This window comes from Sturnus vulgaris, chromosome 4, assembly GCF_052056855.1.
Source record: "Sturnus vulgaris isolate bStuVul1 chromosome 4, bStuVul1.hap1, whole genome shotgun sequence".
Lineage (NCBI taxonomy): Eukaryota > Metazoa > Chordata > Aves > Passeriformes > Sturnidae > Sturnus > Sturnus vulgaris.
The window spans coordinates 67,209,343-67,227,566 of NC_142246.1; the positions used below are offsets into that span (position 1 = coordinate 67,209,343).

The window sequence follows — 18,224 nt, forward strand, 5'->3', positions numbered from 1 at the left end:
TTTGATTATATTGCGGAGCAAAATGCTGGGAATGTCCTTTCTTAAAATATATGGAAAGTAAAGTAAATAGAAAGCAAGAATGTGTTCTTTTTTTATTGGATTTTTATGGAGGTTATAACCAGAGTTATTTTCTTCCAGATTTAATCTGAGTTCTTATAAGCAGTTACTCTTATAGAGTCAGTATGGACCACATCCAAAGTTGTTCAAGTAAAATAGCAAGATTTCCAGTGATTTCAGTATTCTTTTGATCAGGCCCTTAATCTCTTAGAAAATGTTAAGCTTAATAAGACTGTTGTGTAAATGGTGCTGATGGAATTCTCTTTTGTGCCTAAAGGAGAAGAAGGTGGAGATTTATTAAGTGGTTGTCCATAAGTATTGTTTTACTTCATTGTCATTCTGTTCCCTTTCCAGCTCTTTTTGTCTATAAAAAGTTAAAATAAATCCCTTTTTAAGGGTTTGCTATTGTGTTATGGTACTTAAAGTTTAATGTCTTTGTACAAAGAGCTTTTATGAAGGAAGATTTGTCCAGGCCTATCTTGTAATAAACATCTGGAAGCTGCAGGGGTTGGTCTATGGTGGCTATATAGCAAAAATACAGTTTAACTAGCTGGCTTTACATCAGGATTAATTTTCCCCTTGGTTTGGTTTTTTTTGAGTTTTTGTTTGTTTGCTTGCTTGCTTTGTTGTTTTGATTTTTTGTTTTGTTTTTCAATTTTGTCTATTCACTTATTTAGTTTTTTAATCTGAATATATATGTCTTATTGTGGTCAAATTGTCTTAAATAATCTTCTGATTGGTAGACAGCAGAAAACACATCTGGGATTGGTGCTGGGAGGGTTGTATTAAACCAGATTACATATCTGCAAGGTATTTATTCACTGATTAAGTGTTTAAAGAGCAAAGTTTCTCATCTCTAAAGACAATTTCCTTTTGTACAAAATATATAGGAAAATGAGTATTTCTAGATTAGCCAAAAGAAAAAGCTGCCACAGAGGTAATAGGCATCATTTGTATGTGGGCCAGAAGTTTAATTAGGATTTAGCAAAACAGAAAACTAGAGCTTTAGCCCAGATGATGCAAACCAGAAGTGAAAGCCCTTAAAGAGTTTGGGGGAAGGAGGGAATTTAAGGTTGTTTTTTTTACAAAATGAAAAGACAATGAAGTTTCAGTAGTAATAATGAAGATAAGGGAAAATTGCAGAAAATACCATAAAAGAATAAAGAAATAGAAGTTTGTAAAAGTCTCAGAGGGAAAATTAGGTAAGGAAAGTTCTAGCAAATAAGAAGTAGAACATGAAGTAGTAATTCCTTCACTACATTTATAGTGCTGTGAATGAACAAGCAAAACCAAAATCCATATTTTGGATGTGATGATGCTGAACAGTAATGATCTGTAATGGCAAGAGTCAACATCAAAGTTCTCAGATGACAATAGGAGGCTTTAGAAAATAATTTTAAGTGTATGACTTAATCGGTAATTCTTAGAGAATTATTATCACTGACAGTCCAGGAACAGATTAATTGAGTGGACGTGCAGAAATAGAGTTATCATCTCCCCAATTTAGCTGCACTTACCTAAAGTGCAGCTTGACTCTTCCAGACAAAATGGGGCTGGGTCAGTCAGGGTGGAAGTGAGAGGAGTGAGTCAGCCCTTGGACAGAGACATAAACCTGGATTCACTGTTTTGAGCAATGGAAGCAGCATTTCCACGTGCCAGCAGAGCTTGCTGAAACCAAGAAAGGTGTACCAGCAGCCCAGCACCACCAGGAGAACCATGGAGAAGGTGCTGACCAAGGACCTGGGGGAAGCTGGTTCACCTCAGGATCTCATTCTCTCTCAGAACTCCCCTGTGACTATTCCCCACAGGCCTTCCAGCAAAAGGAAGATGTTAATTGCTTTCAGGAAGAAGGAGAAAAATAAAGATGGAAATGAGAAATACCAGTGCTTACAGATACTTGCAGGTATTCACTGTAAGTGCCTTTGTTCAAAAAGTCCCCAGCCTTGTTTGAGTCTGAAGGAAGGAAAAAAATTGCTTCTGAGGCTTTTAAATTAATTTTGTCCTCATTTGTGTGAGAAGATAAATTGCAATGCTTATGAAACTATTTCATTTTAATTGTGTATGTTAGAATATGTTTAGCATACAGGATGGTCTAGATTTAGTCCTTGGAAGTTTTATTTTATTGCTCTGTGTATTTCACCTGTACTTCCAATCGGTAACACACACATATTATGAAGCTGCAAGCAAAGTCTCATTGTATTTCTCTGCTGTGTTACCTCTCTTTTTTCTGAAGAGGCCTGCCTTAAGAGGCCACACTTTCTAAGCCCATTAGACCTATTAGCCCAGACTGCTAATAAATGCCAACTAATATTAATTATGGCGTGGTTCACATTAGGAACAGAGGATTACTCTTAGAACCAGAGTGGCTGCAGCCTGTTGCAGTAGTATGTAGCAGGTCTTTCCAAGTAGGGGTCATCGATAAATAAGATTTCTCAGACCAGAACCATTCAGACTTGTGCATTTTGAAGTTAATCAGTGCTCACATGGAGCCTCTCCTCCCATCATCAATTTTTTAACAGAAAAGAGTGCGGGGAAAACCCATGCCCATGCATCATCTAAGTTTGGGTTGTGTTTACCCTGTGCCACCTATGGACTCATGCTTTTATTTATATCCATAGTGAGAGAAGACTCAAGAGGCATTAGCAATGCCCTTTTTCCTTTCTCCCAGCATCATTCAGATGGAATTATGGGAGTGCTCAGGTGAGTTCACTGCTCTGAGCACATGGGGAGCTGTGATTCTTTGTCTCTTCTCTCCCCTTCTGTTTTACTGATGTCCTTCTAAGGCAGGTTTTTTTTCCCTTCCAGCTTTCCAAATGTGATTGAAATAATTTTATTGGGTACAGCTCCTCTCTGCTGGCTTGGCAGGTTAAATGGAACCTACTGGTCCACACAAATGTTTAAATCAAGAGCCCAAGGTTAGCCAGTGGGGAATAGGCCTTGAGTCCTCTATCACAGACTTCCAGGTGCTACACTAGACATAACACCTTTGATAATTATAAGTATTTTAATTACATGGATATATGCTGTAGGATCAAATTCTTCTGAGAATTTCATATTTAAAATCAATTGATTCAGATAATTATATTCATTAATGAAAAAAAGAGTCTAAAATACCTGTTTGAAACCAACTGAAACTACGTTTAGTTCTGGTTTTCATAGTTCCTGCAGTTATGTGAAATAGTAGAGTTCAGTTTAATTGACCATGCACAATGTGTTTGCACGTTGCTAATTTCAAAATCCAAGGCTTAACATTAAAGTTAGAATTTGAATGACATAAATAGACAAATACAAATTTTTTATATACACCAAACTTTTCACTTGCTATGATGCTAATGCTTAGATACCTTGTTTAATGATAGTTAATACAGTGATACTGATTTTGTCCCTGCTGTGTTCATTATTAACCCCAGAAAGCAATGGAAATTTTATTAGACTCAACACTGGATATTAATACTGTTCCTGACTATGTTGTGAAAAAAAATTAAGAAGGAGCCTGCAAATATTTGTAAGTTAATTGACTGACTTGGAAACCACTAACGTACATGAATGACATTTATTCACAGAAATTGTCTCGGTAAATTCAAAATCTGTCCAATGAGTAGTTGTCAAATAAGGCCATAAATCAGACCTTTATGGAAAATTTAAGAAATGTTAATGAGAAGGCACCCTCAAGGTATTATGGAAACTTGAGAAGTTTTCATGAACAGTATTTTGAAGTCATAAATAATTAAATAAAGATACTGGTCAAAGTTTAAAAATAAAGAACCAGAAGTTAAGCTTAGTTTTTCTATATTAAAAAAAAAAATCTGGAGTGTCCATCAGCTCATGGTAGCTATTTATATTCTACCTGACAACAACAGCCAGTGTTGGTGGGCAATCACCTGAGCCATGAAGGAGCCTGGCACTCAGCTTTCACCTGGGAAGCAATGTGGGGACAAATGTTCATGGGCCTGCCTTATGGCTAAGTGAAAATGGTCCAGCAGGGTTCCAGCTGTGCCTTGTTTACCTGAACTGTGGGTTGGGATAGTGTCACCAGAGTGAGAAGGAGAAAATGACAAGCTGGTGGCCGAACAAAATTCCTATCTCAGAGAAGGTGATTTCCTATATCACCTGCATATGGTTATCAGTCCCTGTCTGGGATGGTTAACTGGGGTCATGCCCAAGGGAGTCTTCCAGGAGGGTGACTGTGCATTGGAGGATGCAGCTGCAAGGCACACAGTTCTTTGTGGCAGCCTATGTGCAGTTGCAGTCCTCTGTGGATCCTGGTGTAGTGAAAGAAATGCGTCCTGGTGGCCCTACGGAATAGGAGGGGAGGAATGCTGTCCTTTGAGCAGGGTTCATTTCTCTTGTGATCTGAGGTGGACCTCTCCAGCCCTATTCTGAGTGCTCAGAGCCTTTCAGTACTAATGCACGTTGCACCCCAGGTCCCAGGAGTTTCTGCATGAGTTGAGATGTGCAGGCAGGACCATCAGTGCAGCAGCCTGGGGTGCCCGGTGGGGCTGTCCTGCTAATGCTGGAGCCACATGTGGGTGAGACTGTGTGGTGACAGATTCCATGCAGCCTGTGTCCCATGGCATGATGTCACAGAGGGACACTCACACCAACAGCTCCTGCTCCATACAGTGTCCCTGCACCACTGTCTCTGGAGAGGCCTGGGTGACACCAGGACTGTTGTCACTAGCACTGTGCTGTGCAGGAGCTGTCCTGCTGCCAGGAGGCTGTGGCAGAGCGCTGGAGACACGTCTTGAGAAGTGTTGAGGAGGAGGAGGAGAGGAGCAGAGGGTTTTCATAGCAGGAAAAGCATCTCTTCTCCAACTGTTGCAGTGCGGGGGGGGCAAAGATGCAGAAGTACCTGCTCTATAACACTGTGGAGCCAGAGGAGCTCCCAACCCTCAAGGAGCTCAGCACCATAGGTAAGGCCCCAGGGGACCTTTCCAGGAGCACTGTCAGTGCCAGGATTACATGGAGACAAGCTGTGGAAAGCCCGAGGCTGGGGCCATAGGTGGGACCCTTCTGGAGGGCACAGACTGCTGCAAGGAGTCTGCTGTGTTGTGCCTTGGAGCTCGAGGGTGCCTCGGTAGCTGTGATATCCCACCCTTAAGGAGAGAACACAGGATTCATAGATGCTTGTGGTAGAAGTGATGTCTAAAGATCACTTGCTTTTCATATATTTTTATATATTCATAGGTCTATAGATTACTATTACATATCTATATAGCTCCCAGTATTTTCCCTACTTTTTCTCTAAATTTGAGAGTAATAAACTAACCATATAATAGATTCCTGAAATATCGTTTAGCCTTATTTTCAATAAGAGAACCTAGAAGTACATTTTGTTTTCCAATCAGAATCTGAGAAGACACAACAAGAAGTGGAGCAAAGAAGCCCTGGACCAACTCCAGTGGGGCAGTATCCAAGGAAAAATTACCTAACCAACTGCTCTTCTAATTGGACAAAGTTTGTTAGATATGATGATTTGTTAAACTTATGAAATTGTAGAAATCTGATGCCCGGTGTGTCCATGACCACCAAGAGAGCTGGAAGTTTCTAAATAAAGGCCTGCTTTTTATTTTACTATTTTAACAATGTTGCAAGGGTTTTTCTTTTATGATATCAGGCAACAGCAGGGAACAACAAAAATCAGAGTGTCCACAAAAAATCACCTAGTTTTATTTTAAAAATTACGCAGCTGGCATGGAAATTTCTATGTTAGTCCCTGATTTACTGCTATATAAGCACATGGATAAAAGTCCAGGGTCCTGGGGGCTCTGACCAGGCTTGGTAGGGGTACCCTTCTATAGATAGGTTTCTTCGTTTCTAAACATATTAGTTATCATGTGCAGTATTTGTTCTTTCACACCTTTTGGGAAATGGGTCAGAGGGCTTGGGGGGACTTTGATGGTCTTGATCCCCTCTACAGTCCATGCCCATTTCTTAGCCTCATTCCTGCTTTTGTGCTGTACTGTGTTGTGCATATCTCCAGAGCTAGAACAAGGATGTTTGTCCCAGAAAAGTGCTGCTCTACTTCCACATGCCCCACTTCTCCAGCCCCCTTTAGTCCTTTCCTTCACTGTGTTAATACCAACAGCAGCCATCTGGCTATGGGTGTTTTAGACATACACATTATATCCATCTGGGAATCTACAGTAGCCCAGGCCTCTAGGCACTGGCACTGTCTAAAAGTGGAAATCACCTTTGCAAAACTACAGCCTGCTTTTCCTCTCCAGGCCTGTCTTGGACATAGGGCAGGCTTTGAACCTGGGGGACACTCAAGAACACAGCCTCGGTCAGTGGGAGTGCTTATTCATGGCAAAGGGGAGTCTGAGACCACTCCACTGTCACCTGCTTGGGTAAGGGCATGGGGGTTGGTGGCCTGTGCTGGCTTCAGAGCATGGTAATGGCTTTCATTTGCTTTCCAGAAATCTGCAAAGTCTGGTCTGGAATGTCTCGGCACATCTACAGGCAGCTCTTGAAGAAGAGGGTGAGTCTTGCCTCCTGCATGTGCCTCATCCTGCCCCTCTGGGGTTCCAGAGCAGGGCCCAAAGTGCCATCCAAGTCATCTAGAAGCCTCATTACTTTGGGCAGGAGCTTATCCTGTCAACACCACTTCTTGTTTGTGTTTTCAGGCAGTGGATATTGGAATTGGGAGTTTTGCGGTTGTGCCAGCGCAGGCCAGTGTGGCAGAGGGCAAGGTGTTGCCTGTTGAGAGACCTATGTTCATTCTGAGCAAACCTCTGAAGATGTTTTACAGCCTTGAGAGTGACGAGACCAAAATTCCTGGTAAGAAGATGGGGGATCCTTTCCTTGCACAGGCCTTGCATTTGCTGCCAACACCTCTAATATAACAAAGACTCTACCAATGTGCAAAGTGCTGACTGTGGGCACAGATGTGGTACCACAGATGTGGTAGCCCAGCACCCTGCTCCTCCCTGAGGAGCCAGCCTCATCTGCTCAGCTCTCCTATGCTCACAGCAGGAGGCAAAGCTTTGCTTGGCCTTTCCCATCATCTGTGTCCATGGAGACGTGGATGGAGCTCAAAGGGGGACACTGAATGTCTGGCAGTGTTGCCTGAGAGCTGGATGTTGATGATTTCCAGTTTCTGATTTGGTTGAACTGTGCTGAGAGAGACACTTAGTTTGTGCTTGTTTGCTAGATGAGACACCTGTTGCTCAGCCAGACTTTGAAGAGATTGCTGCAAACACCCATTTTCGCCAGGAAATTGTGGAGCAGTGCGTGCAGGAGACCCTGCTTTGCTTTGCTGGGGCCCTCCGTGACAACAAAGAGGTGGAATTCTCGTTCAGGGGTATTGGCATCCTTGCTGTGCGGAATAAAGTGGTCAGCATGACCTTCTTGGATGGCTGCCTGCTGGAGCTGGATACAACAGGAAACATACTGAAAGCCCTTCTCGAGGTGAGCTTGTCATTTCTGTGGGGTTCCTCCTCGTGGCTTTGTGGCAATGTGCTGTCAAAACTTTCCAGCTGCCTTGTCTGGGCTGTTGTCACCTGCCTCACCAGCCAGCCTGGGCACACTCCCAATGAGCTAATCCAAATCTTTGAGGGAGGAGCTCATGACACCAAGGGAGAAAGTGTGTGAGGCTTTCTGAGAAGCAACCTTTGTGTCTTTGAGCACCAAGGTGATTTGCAGCTGTTTTGAGCAGCCAGCACATGTTCTGGATTTCTGCTGATGTACTGCTGTTCCCTTCCAGGACCCCAGCATGATGAGCATTGTTGCCTTTCCAGGCCAAAACGATTTTAGTCGGATCAGTCAAGATGAGGTTGTCACACTGCCAAGGTGAGCAGGACGGCTGCTACAGCCCTCAGCTCATCGAGTACCTGCTCAGCCACTGTTTTGGGGGCACCCTCCTGCCGAGGTTCCTTTCTAGCCAAACTTGGGCAAGAGCAGCCACTTCACAGGAGAGCTTCCCTCTTTACTGCTCACTCATCCCTGGCTTTGGAGATTGCAGATGAAGTGGCCACTCTGCTTTCAATGTGCCCCAAGATAGGCAAGAGGGTCTCAGCATGTGCCTTCTGTCCTCCAAGGACTAGGCAGTGCCCCCAAAGATGTGTGCCAGCCTCTAAGAGATCTTATTGCCCCAGCTTTATCCAACTGGTGCCTTCTTGTTTCCAGCCTTGTGGTTGAGACCCCTCACCAGCCACTGGCCCCGCTGATTTCCCTGAAGCCCAGAAGAGAGTCGGCTCCTTGGGGTGGGGGCAGCCGCAGAGGTACGTCCCAGCTGAGTGCTGCCAGGGACTGTCTGGGCTCTTTCCCTCTGAGGTCACTCAGGTGGGGGAACCTATTCTGGAAGAGGCTTTGAGCTGTGGGGAGCCCCTACAGCCTAATATCCCCAGCGTTCGCCTGGGATTCCTCAGTAGCTCCCAATTCTTCCCACTGGTCAGTCCCTTCTGCTGGCAAGGGATAAGAGGGAAATGAGAAAAAGCATGCCCTGGGGCGATGGGTGGCTTGGTGGGAATTCAGCTCTGGAGCAGATCCAGTATGGACAAAAGAAAGGGGCCTGCCTGGAGCTGTGACTCCTAGGAGTGGCAAGGATTGTCAGTGAACCTCGTGTAGCCTGACTACACAGCTCTGCCACCCATGCTGGCCCACATGATCCCAAAGGCCATGTGCTCTTCCCTTGCCTCCTGCTTGCAGTAAGTGTGCTGGATCCGGTGTTCCTGGCTCGGCGGAGGGTTTCTCAGGCCAGTCAGCAGTCGATGGAAGTCGATCAGGCTAGAGACAGGGAAGCTGGCCAAGTCGGGTGAGCCTTGTAGAGCAGTGGTGTGGCTGAGGGCATGTCCTCAGTATCAACCTCCTTATCACTTGTGGTGTTGGGTGATGCTTCCCTTGTCTGGGGTGCATGTGCTGATGCCAAACAGCCCTGGAGACACTGTCCTGCTGGACACGTGGTGCCAGAGGACAGGCTGCAATCCCACAGATAGAAGCTCACACTTGGCTCCCACAAGCTCAGACTGCTGGCTATCCCTTTTAGGCATCTGCCCGTCATCCAGGAGAAGAGTGAGATGAGGCTGAAGCACCCCACATCTCCAGTTCAGCAGGGGCTGAAGGTCTCTGCAAGTGCTCCCCAACCCTCAGGACTGGTAGGTACCTGCTAGGGTTTTGCCAGCCCTGTGTCTTGGGCTCTGAGGGCAGGAGAGGCAGCAAGAGCTGCACATGGTGCCAGCCCTCCTGCCCTGCCCCAGCTCAAGGTGGCTAATGCTGGTCTGTGCATGGCCTCCAGGGAAAGCACCCCCTCTTCACTGAGAAGGAGGAAAGAGAGCTCCAGCTGCTGCTGGCATCCAAGCGCCATGAGGTGGAAGCAGAAGTGTGGCGCAAGTACTTTGGCAACCGGGCGACCACGGAGCATGGGCGGGTATGGCACAGCCCCCGGGAAAAGGAGCTGAGCCTTTCTGCTCTCTGCCAGGGGAGCAGGGAAGGCGTCCTGGCACAGCAGCAGTGCCATGGCTGGGACAGGGGTCTCTGCCAGCCCTGCCCTGCAGAGGAGCTGTCCCTGAGGCCGCAGGAGGAGCGTGCAGCTGCCTTGTGAGCATGGAGCCTGTGCAAGGCTCGCACTTTGGGTGAAGATTCGAGAGGAGCCCCAGTTGCTGGTGGCTGTGCTTTAGGAGAGCCTCCTCTGCCCCTGCAGACCTCCTGCCCCTACGTGTTTGAGGATCCCTATTGCCCTCCCCACATCCTGAGGAAGGCCTACGCTGAGCAGCTGAAGGAGAGGGGGCGATCGGAGCGGCCGGGAGAGTTCCAGCTCTTGAGGAAAATACTGGAAGAGTAAGTGAGCTGGAAGGAGGGCCCACAACAGCAGAGCAGTGGGATGGCCTCAGCAGCATGGCCAGGAACTGCCAGCCTGGGCCAGGCTTAGGGGCACTGGGAGCCCTTCTGCCCAGCCACAGACCTAAGGCTCTTTTTCCTGTTTTCTGCAGCAAGAGTGTGCAGGCGGATCTGTTGGAAAGCTGAGGAGAAGGCCCAGGGATTGCCAGCCCTGCCAAGAATCTGCAAGCAACCCTACCGAGACTATTGTCACAGCATTCATCCTTTCCAACAGGAGAGCTGCCAGGAGTGGGTGGCAAGGGCAAGGACTGCCTTAGCTAAGGAGAATGTGCCAAATAAAGGTTGCTGAGCTCCACTGGAGTGGCCGTGCTGATGCGTTCATTGTCTTTCCTTGCAGCCAGGGGGCTGGGAGAGCCCCTCGCAAACCCACAGTCAAAGAGCAAATGGGGTGGAGGTGCCTGGCCCTGCCGAGCAGTCATGACAAGCCGTGGGACTGAGAAAGGAGTGTCCTTTCCAGGGTAAAGGGCATGGATTCTTCTCGTCATCCAAATGCCACTCTGTAGGGATAACCAGAGGTTATCCCTGTGGCTGGTCACGAGACTGTCAGGGCAGATTTGATCTGGCAAAAGCAAACAGTGGGCTTGACTCTACTTGAAGAGCTACACTTGCACAGAGAAATATTCTTCATTGAAGACATTCCTTAGTTTAGCCTGTGGCTGACCCTCAGGAGCCATTCAGTGGCCTCCCTGGGAGAAAGCTTATTCATTTCAGGAAGAGAGAAACTTTTGAAAGTGCGAAACTCCTTTTTTGGGGAGGTAAACTACAGCATGAAGAAGAAAGCTGTGACCTGGAAAGGTAGAAGAGCACTAGCAGCAGCATATGCAACTATGCCAGACCCTGTCAGACCCTGGGGTCTCCACTGGGACTGCTACTGCTGAATACAATCTTCCCTAATGCCATAGCTGGTGAGATTGAGTGCAGCCTCAGCACATTTGCAAGTCTCTTGGGAACAGGAGCCAGGCTGACAGTTTTGGAGGTAGATCTTAACTCTGTGGACTCTATTACGGGACTTGTCCAGCCACTGAGCAGACAGAAAACCTTTTTGATTTCCTCTCCAGGTTCCCAGGCCTCCCAAAACATAATTTCCTGACTCTGCTGCTGTTTGGCATCATATCCACAGTGCCTGGTCTGTAGTCAGCAGTCTCCGGTGGCATTAGCAGCTGGCTTGACAGGGACAGAGGTGACACAGGGTTGTGAGGGCAGGCTTAAGTGTTTGAAGTCACATTGCATCTTGATTGCAAACTAGGTGATTAATTGGTTATGTGTGTCATTTTTCTATTATTTTTAATTACCTGGAGCACTATTTCTGTTGAGAGGCTGAGGGGACCAGGAGGTATTGGGCAGAGGTGAACTGCTTCAGCAAACAGAAGCTCAGAAGTGAAGCAGCAGGACTAGGGAGGTGGGGGCATTTTCCTAAACCAGCCTTGCCTTGCAGAGAGGGCTTGGCTGCTGGGCAGAATGCACTGGCGCCAGAAGGATGCAGCTTCCTACCCTTCTCTGCCCTTCCCTGGCCTTCTCTGTCCTCCCAGGAGAGTGAGCCACAAGGGTAGAAAGAAGAAAGCTATGACCTGTAAAAGAGTACTAGCATCAGCAGCTGCTCAGATCCACCTTTCCTAGCTGAGGAGACTTCACTCAGGCCAGATCCCATTCATGAACCTCCATCAGCTGTGTGGTTTTGTGTGCCAGTCACAGCTGGTTTGCAATAGTGGTGGGAAAGACTAGCAGGTTGTGTTCAGAGGTGTAAGGGCTGGCCATTTGGCTGCTTCTGCCAGTAAGTGTGCTTTGTAGAGTTTTAAAATGTAAAGATGGACAGATTTGTCAGTTTTCTAAACTTTTCAGCACAGTGCACCCAAATTCCTCAAGTGATGTGTTAAAAATATGTATTAATTTTCAGCATAGAGGTGCAGCCAGAAGGAGCAGAAGAAAACTAGTGTATTTAGAGATGTTTTCACTCTTGTACCTTGAGAAATAAAACTGTTGGACCATAAGAGTATCATTGCCAGTTTTGTTTGAAAATGCTGTAGATGATTTAAAGGAAGATAAAGGTCTGATGATTGACTGTCCTATTAAAGGCAAGTGCTTCAGCATTGTGGTTTAAAACTCACACCTGGTCCGTCAAAACTGAGGCTGGGCTTTTAAACGAGCTGTGTGTTTAGCCAAAAGCCCAAGAAGGACTGATAGCCAGCTGGGATGCCTTGGGAAGGTACCTTGCTCACACTGGTGGAAGTCAGTGTAACAAGCTGCTGGTGAAACTGGTTTTGCTTTGATTAGCATTTTGCTTCTGATGATCAGCTCCTTGCTAGGGAGCACACAGTCTCACACCTTGGCCTGTAAAACGTTGGACTGGCCTTTCAGAAAGGTGCATGCTCACATATTATTCTGCTTTCAAACAGCTAATGTATAATTGACATGCTTACATTATTGGCTGTTGTCTTTTCACGTTGAGTAACTAAATTATTGCCAGAGAATGCTGTGTGCTCACCAGCCTTGTGCAATGAGAAAGCAGGTATTCTCTCAAGATGTGATTGCATTTAAAAAAGTAGTCCATTACCAACAGAATATAGAGCAGTAACCCTTGCTCCTAAACATAGTCAGTTATCTAACCTGAGCTGTAAAAACTGACTTCTTGAACATTTGGTGAAACTTCTAATCCTTCTGGGGAAATAATTGTGTGTTAATTAAGAGCTGGGATTCCACGAAGCTTATTAGCTGTCTAGCTGGATCTCAGAAGCAGAAGGTTGAGCAGAGTTTAACTAAAATTTAGAACTGTTAATTAGTCTGCTTTCTTTCTAGTCTCCTTTCTATTTTCCTGGTTTTGGTTTGTGTAGCGCACTTTGAATGACCCGTGAGAAGTTACTGCTACTGTGCTTCTGACATGATAGCTCCCAATTGTAAATGCTGTACTTTCCTAGCTGTGAGAGAATAAAGCTATAAAAGAGCTTGGCTGCCCTTAGCTACAAGCTGGCTTGTTATGGATGAAGAAACGACAGAAAGTGGAAAAAGCAGGCTGGCTAATCTTGTTAAATTGGCTGAGTAATGTTGCATTCACAATATGTGAACTCCATGCTGCAAGGCACAGATGCTTTAATAAACTTTGGATGACCTGTCTTACTTTAGCACTCCTTACAGGGCTCAGAAAATATTTGATAGGTGCATGGAAACCTAAAAATGAAACCGCCTTCCTTACAGACCTCTGTTTTGGGAGTTTCGGATATGGGAATTTGTGAATGTGCAAAGGTTGTACTTCCCTGATGCGTGCCTGGGCAAGATAAGGGAGGGAAAGGTAAAGCCTGAAACCTGTTTTATTAGGTTGAAAAGTTTGTTAAACAGCAATGTGAACTGTTTCCTGATTTTTTTTCACTTGTATATTATGATTCAGTTTATTTTTTGGTGGGTGGGACGAGGGGGATGCTAGCATGCAGTGCAAAACGTCCAGGGATTCTGATATGATGTGAGATGAACAAAACAGCTGATGTTTAAGCTCAATAGCCCCTGTGCCCCACAGTGACACAATTTGAGCCTGATGAGTAGGAAGGGTTTGAAGGTCTATTGTAAAAGAATTCTACTGGAATTCCATTTGTTAATTTGTTAATTAGACTTGTCAGAGTCTGCTTTGTGTTTCTTACAGTGACTACAACTTCATTCTAGGGTGTAGTTAAGCCCTTGAGCTAATTTGACTTCTAGCTTCAGTCCTTTTATATTTAATGCCTCACTTTTAGATGTTTTATTGTTCTACTCATTCCAATGTTTGTCTCTTCCTTTCAGTTTGTAGTATGTCTCAACTAAGATATTTGCATTAATATAAATGCATTTGCCTAATACAGATGCACTGCAAAAGAGAATATGCATCAGAATGACTAATCCTGGTAACTTACATGGGTTCACACCAGTAAGGTGTGCCTGTATTTTAGTTCAGAAGTTTGGTGGGTGGGGGCCAAGTGGAAAAAGGCATTAAGTGTGATGTAGACAGCACTTGAGTTATAAATGGAAAGAGTACTTGCATCTGTAAAAATGTCCTAATCATGCAGATTAGAATAGTTATTCTGTGTGATTGTACCAAGCATTTGAGGGTGATGAGGTTTTTTCTCATACCTTTAGTTATTTCTCTACTCCTTTAAAATACATGTTTGTTTTTTATTGAGAGCTGCCTAAGAATATCTCTTAATTCTAAGTTTGAAGAGCCCCTGAAACAATCAGGTGCCTGGTCATAAATGTAAGAGTACAGGTATGCATTAGTAAGAATCCCAAAAGCTCTGTAACAGAGAGCACTTACTGGGTGATTCTCTTGGCAGTGTTTGTATTCTTCCACTACTAAATCTTGGGTTTGTTTCTTGTTACTACAGTAGCTTTTCTGTCAAATATGCTGCACAGCGTTCTGATCTGAACCCACTTGGCAAGAATTGCTTTCTTGGAACTTCACTACATTCCTCTAGTTTAATTTTGAAGTTAAGGGTTTGTTTTATAAAGGGTGATCCTCTGTCATATGCAGATAAGTGTCTTAAATGGTGCTGTTTTGGGCAAATAAATCCTCTTAGTTTTCATCCACTGTTAAAGTTATTTTTAAAAATGTTAGTGGGCTTATAAATCCAGGCATCTTTAAGTGATTGTAATTTGGAGAATATATCTGGATGGGAAGAGTTCAGCTCTGAGGCACCTCACCTAATCCTGTTTGCTTGACAAACATCTGCTCATGTATGCCCTATTGCTTACTTTGCAGGACCTTGTTTTGCTAACTTCCTGTTCTGTTTTACCCTCTGAAAAACTGACACTGAACTTTCTGACATTTATGATCTCAGGAGTTCCTCTGCATTGTTGGAATGGCTGGGATATAATTTATTCCCATTTCCCAGTTACAGGCTCCTTTATACAAAGTGTAACTGCAGGCAAAGGTACTGCATTGTTCAGAACTGATGCAGTGAGAACAGCACGTTGGTAGGGGCAATGCACACTGACAAAGGTAGTTGTAACATTACAGCTGGGTCAACAAATAAAGCTACAATAAATTTTAATGTTCTGAAGAAATACCTTTATAGTGGTAACAACTGAGCTGTAGATCTTGGCAGGAAGCAGCTGGTTAGTTTAAAAGATGGCAACAAAAGATTATTTTAACACTGCAGGGGGAAAAATGGTGGTTCTTTGAGAAAAACACTAATAATATGAATGCATGGTATTTTAAGGCACTATTTAGATTGTGTACAGTTACTTACCAGAATATAACAGGAGGAGATACACAAGTACAGATCTGAATATGGAACGGGTCTGTAAAATCTTTGGGATAATTTTGAGAAAGACAAAGTAGGTCAGTGTCCTGTTGTTCTGTTATTTTATAGTCCCCTACATTGCAGGATAACAAGCTTGGCAGCTCATTTGTGTGGTTGCTGATGTGCTTAGCAAAGAGCTGTAGGAAACCGTGCACATCTATATAGATGGAGAGAAAAATTGCTGCTGTAATCATAGAATCATATTGTAGAATGGGTTGGGTTAGAAGGGGCCATAAATACTTTGTAGTTCCAACCTCCTGCCATAGGCAGGGATACCTTGCACTAGGCCAGGTTTCTCAGAGCCCTACCCAACATGTCCTTGAACATTTCCAGAGATGGGGCATCCACACCTTTTCTGGGCAACCCATTAATGGCCTCACCACCCTCACAGTGAAGAATTTCTTCCTAATAATTAATCTTAACCAATCTTTCTTCCAGTTTAAAGCTATTTTCCCTTGTCCTGCCACTACACACCCTTGCAAAAAGTCCCTCTAGCTCTCATAGCCCCTTTTGGCACTGGAAGCTGCTCTAAGATCTCCCCAGAGCCTTCTCTTATCCACGCTGAAAACCCACAACTCTCAGTCTGACTTCATCAGAGAGGTGCTCTGGCCTTGTGAGCATCTTGCTGTTGCAAACTTCCATCCTGCATTATTGCCACCTATCCCCTTCTGTTTGTGCTTAGGAGGAGTTTTTGGCTGTTTGGCTGCAGGTCCAGCTGCAGACTGTGCTTTGAGCCATCTAATTCTTTCTCAGTCTCCCTGGTGTTCCACTGCCTTCTAATGCAGCTCAGCCAGCTGCAGGTTCTCCACCAACTTTGCAGGCAGATTTGCTGCCTGTCTCTGCCCCAGAAAAAGGGGTCACAGTGATGTTTGCTCTGTAGCCTCTCTCTTCTACAGCTCTTTCTGGGAGCAGGCATTGACCACAGGAAGGGTGTGTGGTGCAGATTTCCCCACTGCTTCAGCCACTCTGGGTGGGCTGGTCTGGAATTGGTGTTCCTCTGTGTGCCCCCATCCCTGCCCTACTGTAGGACAGGCTGCCCCGGAGCAGTTCACCTCAGCAAGGGACCAAACTCTGACTCAGCTCGAGGCTGAGCTTCTTTCAAGGATTTGGAAGGAACTGTATCAAAAGACCGCTGTAAAACCAAACTCCTCTAGCTTAAAGTGGGTAAAGAAAAAAAAAACCACGAGGCTTGCTCTCCATACCTTTCTTACACACTTTAGCTAACTGCAGTGGAAAAAAGTGTACCTTCAAAGAGGGTATTAGCACAAGAATCTAGACTGACGGTGAGTGTCCTATTCAAAACCCTTCCAAAGACACTGTGACCTTATTTCCGTAGCCCTGGTGTGTTATTAATTTGCTTGGGATTGTACCCTGTAATTCTCTCTGCTGAAGCAAGCTGAATTTCTGACTCTTTCCCAGCAAATTGAAAGTGCCCTTTCAGGATGTAAGGTAAGGACTGACCCTGTCTGCTTTTCAGGCAGAAAAGAGAAAGACAATAAGTTTCATGAGGTAGCTTTTGAGTTTGGGTTTCAGTATTACCCAAATGAAAGCCCCATATTCATCTGAAGTGATGGTCTCAGCTTTCTCAGTGTGGGACATAACAGTGGTGGGCCCCTCTCTGTCACACAGGGAATATCTTAGAGGTGAAATCTCTATGTTACAAGAGATTAGGACATGGAAGCACACGTTTGTGTAGTGTACAGCTCTGTGGGGTGTAATCCAACCTAAAAATGCTCTGCCTGAAAAGAAAGCAGACAAATCGCTACAGGTTTGGTATTCAGAATAACTGAACCTGGGCTACCTAACACTCTTATAACTCTTGTAAGCTGATGTCAAATGAATTATAAAACTTTAAATCCTGTTAAATGGCTTGAATGGTTAAATGACTTGAAAGTTTTAGAAAAATCAGAATTTGTGAAGTGCAAGTCACCAGTGTTTTATACTGTAGTTAAAAAAATGCTATATCTCTATCCCAGTTCAGATCAGATGACAGATACATTTAGCCTTTGTGCCTTAATGCTACTGCATATGAATGTGTATATAATATTCAAAATACGTGTTCAATAAAAATTGAATTTCAGTTAATATCTGCGTTAAAATCAAGGATTCATGAGTGATAAATGGTTCACCTTTCTTTCCTGTCCTAGGAGATGTACAGAAGAGAGCCAGTGATGATATGTTGTCAAGGTAAAATGACTTTGCTCAGAAAAGGGGAATATTTGGAGTTCCTATTTCAATGAATAACATCACTGGAATGTTCACCCCATCAGGCAGCTCTGGAAAACAAGCTTTCAGAAGGTCATCAGCTCATGCTTGTAACCTTGCTGCCATTTGTCTGCTAGGATCTCTCTTCATTGTAAACCTGAGTGCATTTATTAGGATTGCAACGAAGAGAAAGTCTGAAGAGAATATTAAAATAGCTGCTATTGTGCCAGGAAGAAATTGTTTGTTTCGGCAAATAGTGGAGTCCACAGAGCTGTTGAAATGAAAGGTCATTTTCAGAGTGTGGAAGAAAATAAGATATTCTTGTGCAAGAAAAGAGAAGAGGTGTGGGGGGGGGAAGTGAACATTGCTTCTGTTGTCCTTGCAAAGAATCAAAATGTTTAGGAGTTAACTGCTAATTTATTTTTTTGAACCTATAATGACCAGATACTGTGTTCAAGCAATCCTCTAGACAGGCACAAGTCTAATTCTTCGGACAGACACAAGTGGGGGTTTTCTAGCTGCAGTGGAGAAAGAGGCAGGATGAATGTAAATGCTCTTGTTTTATCTATCAAGTTGATATGAAGTTCACGAAGGCTATTTTTGACTGTGAGGGACTACTTGAATTGAAGAAGATAAGACACCCCACTTGCACTCTGTTTTAGGAGTAGAACTTAAAATTGCAGTGGAGAAAGCAGATATAACTGTGCCCAATTTACTTTAATGGGACTGTGAAGTTGCACAAGTCTGGTCTTTTGCTGTCAGAGGCAGGAAAAATCCCAAATATGTTCTTTTGAAAATATTAAGTTTCCAAGGAGAAAATAAATCTTGGTTGTCCATTTGGTTTCTTATTTGTTCATATCTATT

At 44.4% G+C, this 18,224-nt stretch overlaps 1 protein-coding gene across 1 annotated transcript; it reads left to right on the forward strand.

Moving 5' to 3' along the window:
- Positions 1-5,113: 5,113 nt before the first annotated feature.
- LOC148224066 (uncharacterized) lies at positions 5,114-11,087 on the forward strand. The gene is made up of 10 exons (XM_088164454.1): positions 5,114-6,538; positions 6,684-6,837; positions 7,211-7,467; positions 7,763-7,848; positions 8,185-8,279; positions 8,707-8,812; positions 9,044-9,152; positions 9,293-9,424; positions 9,698-9,834; positions 9,987-11,087. The coding sequence occupies exons 1-10, from the start codon at positions 6,416-6,418 to the stop codon at positions 10,018-10,020; spliced, it is 1,233 nt and encodes a 410-aa protein (XP_088020580.1). The 5' UTR covers positions 5,114-6,415; the 3' UTR covers positions 10,021-11,087.
- The last annotated feature ends 7,137 nt before the right edge of the window (positions 11,088-18,224 follow it).

Coding starts and splice junctions, on each gene's coding strand:
- LOC148224066 (XM_088164454.1), top strand. CDS start 6,416: ATGGGGGTTGGTGGCCTGTGCTGGCTTCAGAGCATGGTAATGGCTTTC. Junction 8,280..8,706: donor GGGTGGGGGCAGCCGCAGAG/GTACGTCCCAGC, acceptor TCCTGCTTGCAG/TAAGTGTGCTGGATCCGGTG. Junction 9,153..9,292: donor CTCCCCAACCCTCAGGACTG/GTAGGTACCTGC, acceptor CATGGCCTCCAG/GGAAAGCACCCCCTCTTCAC.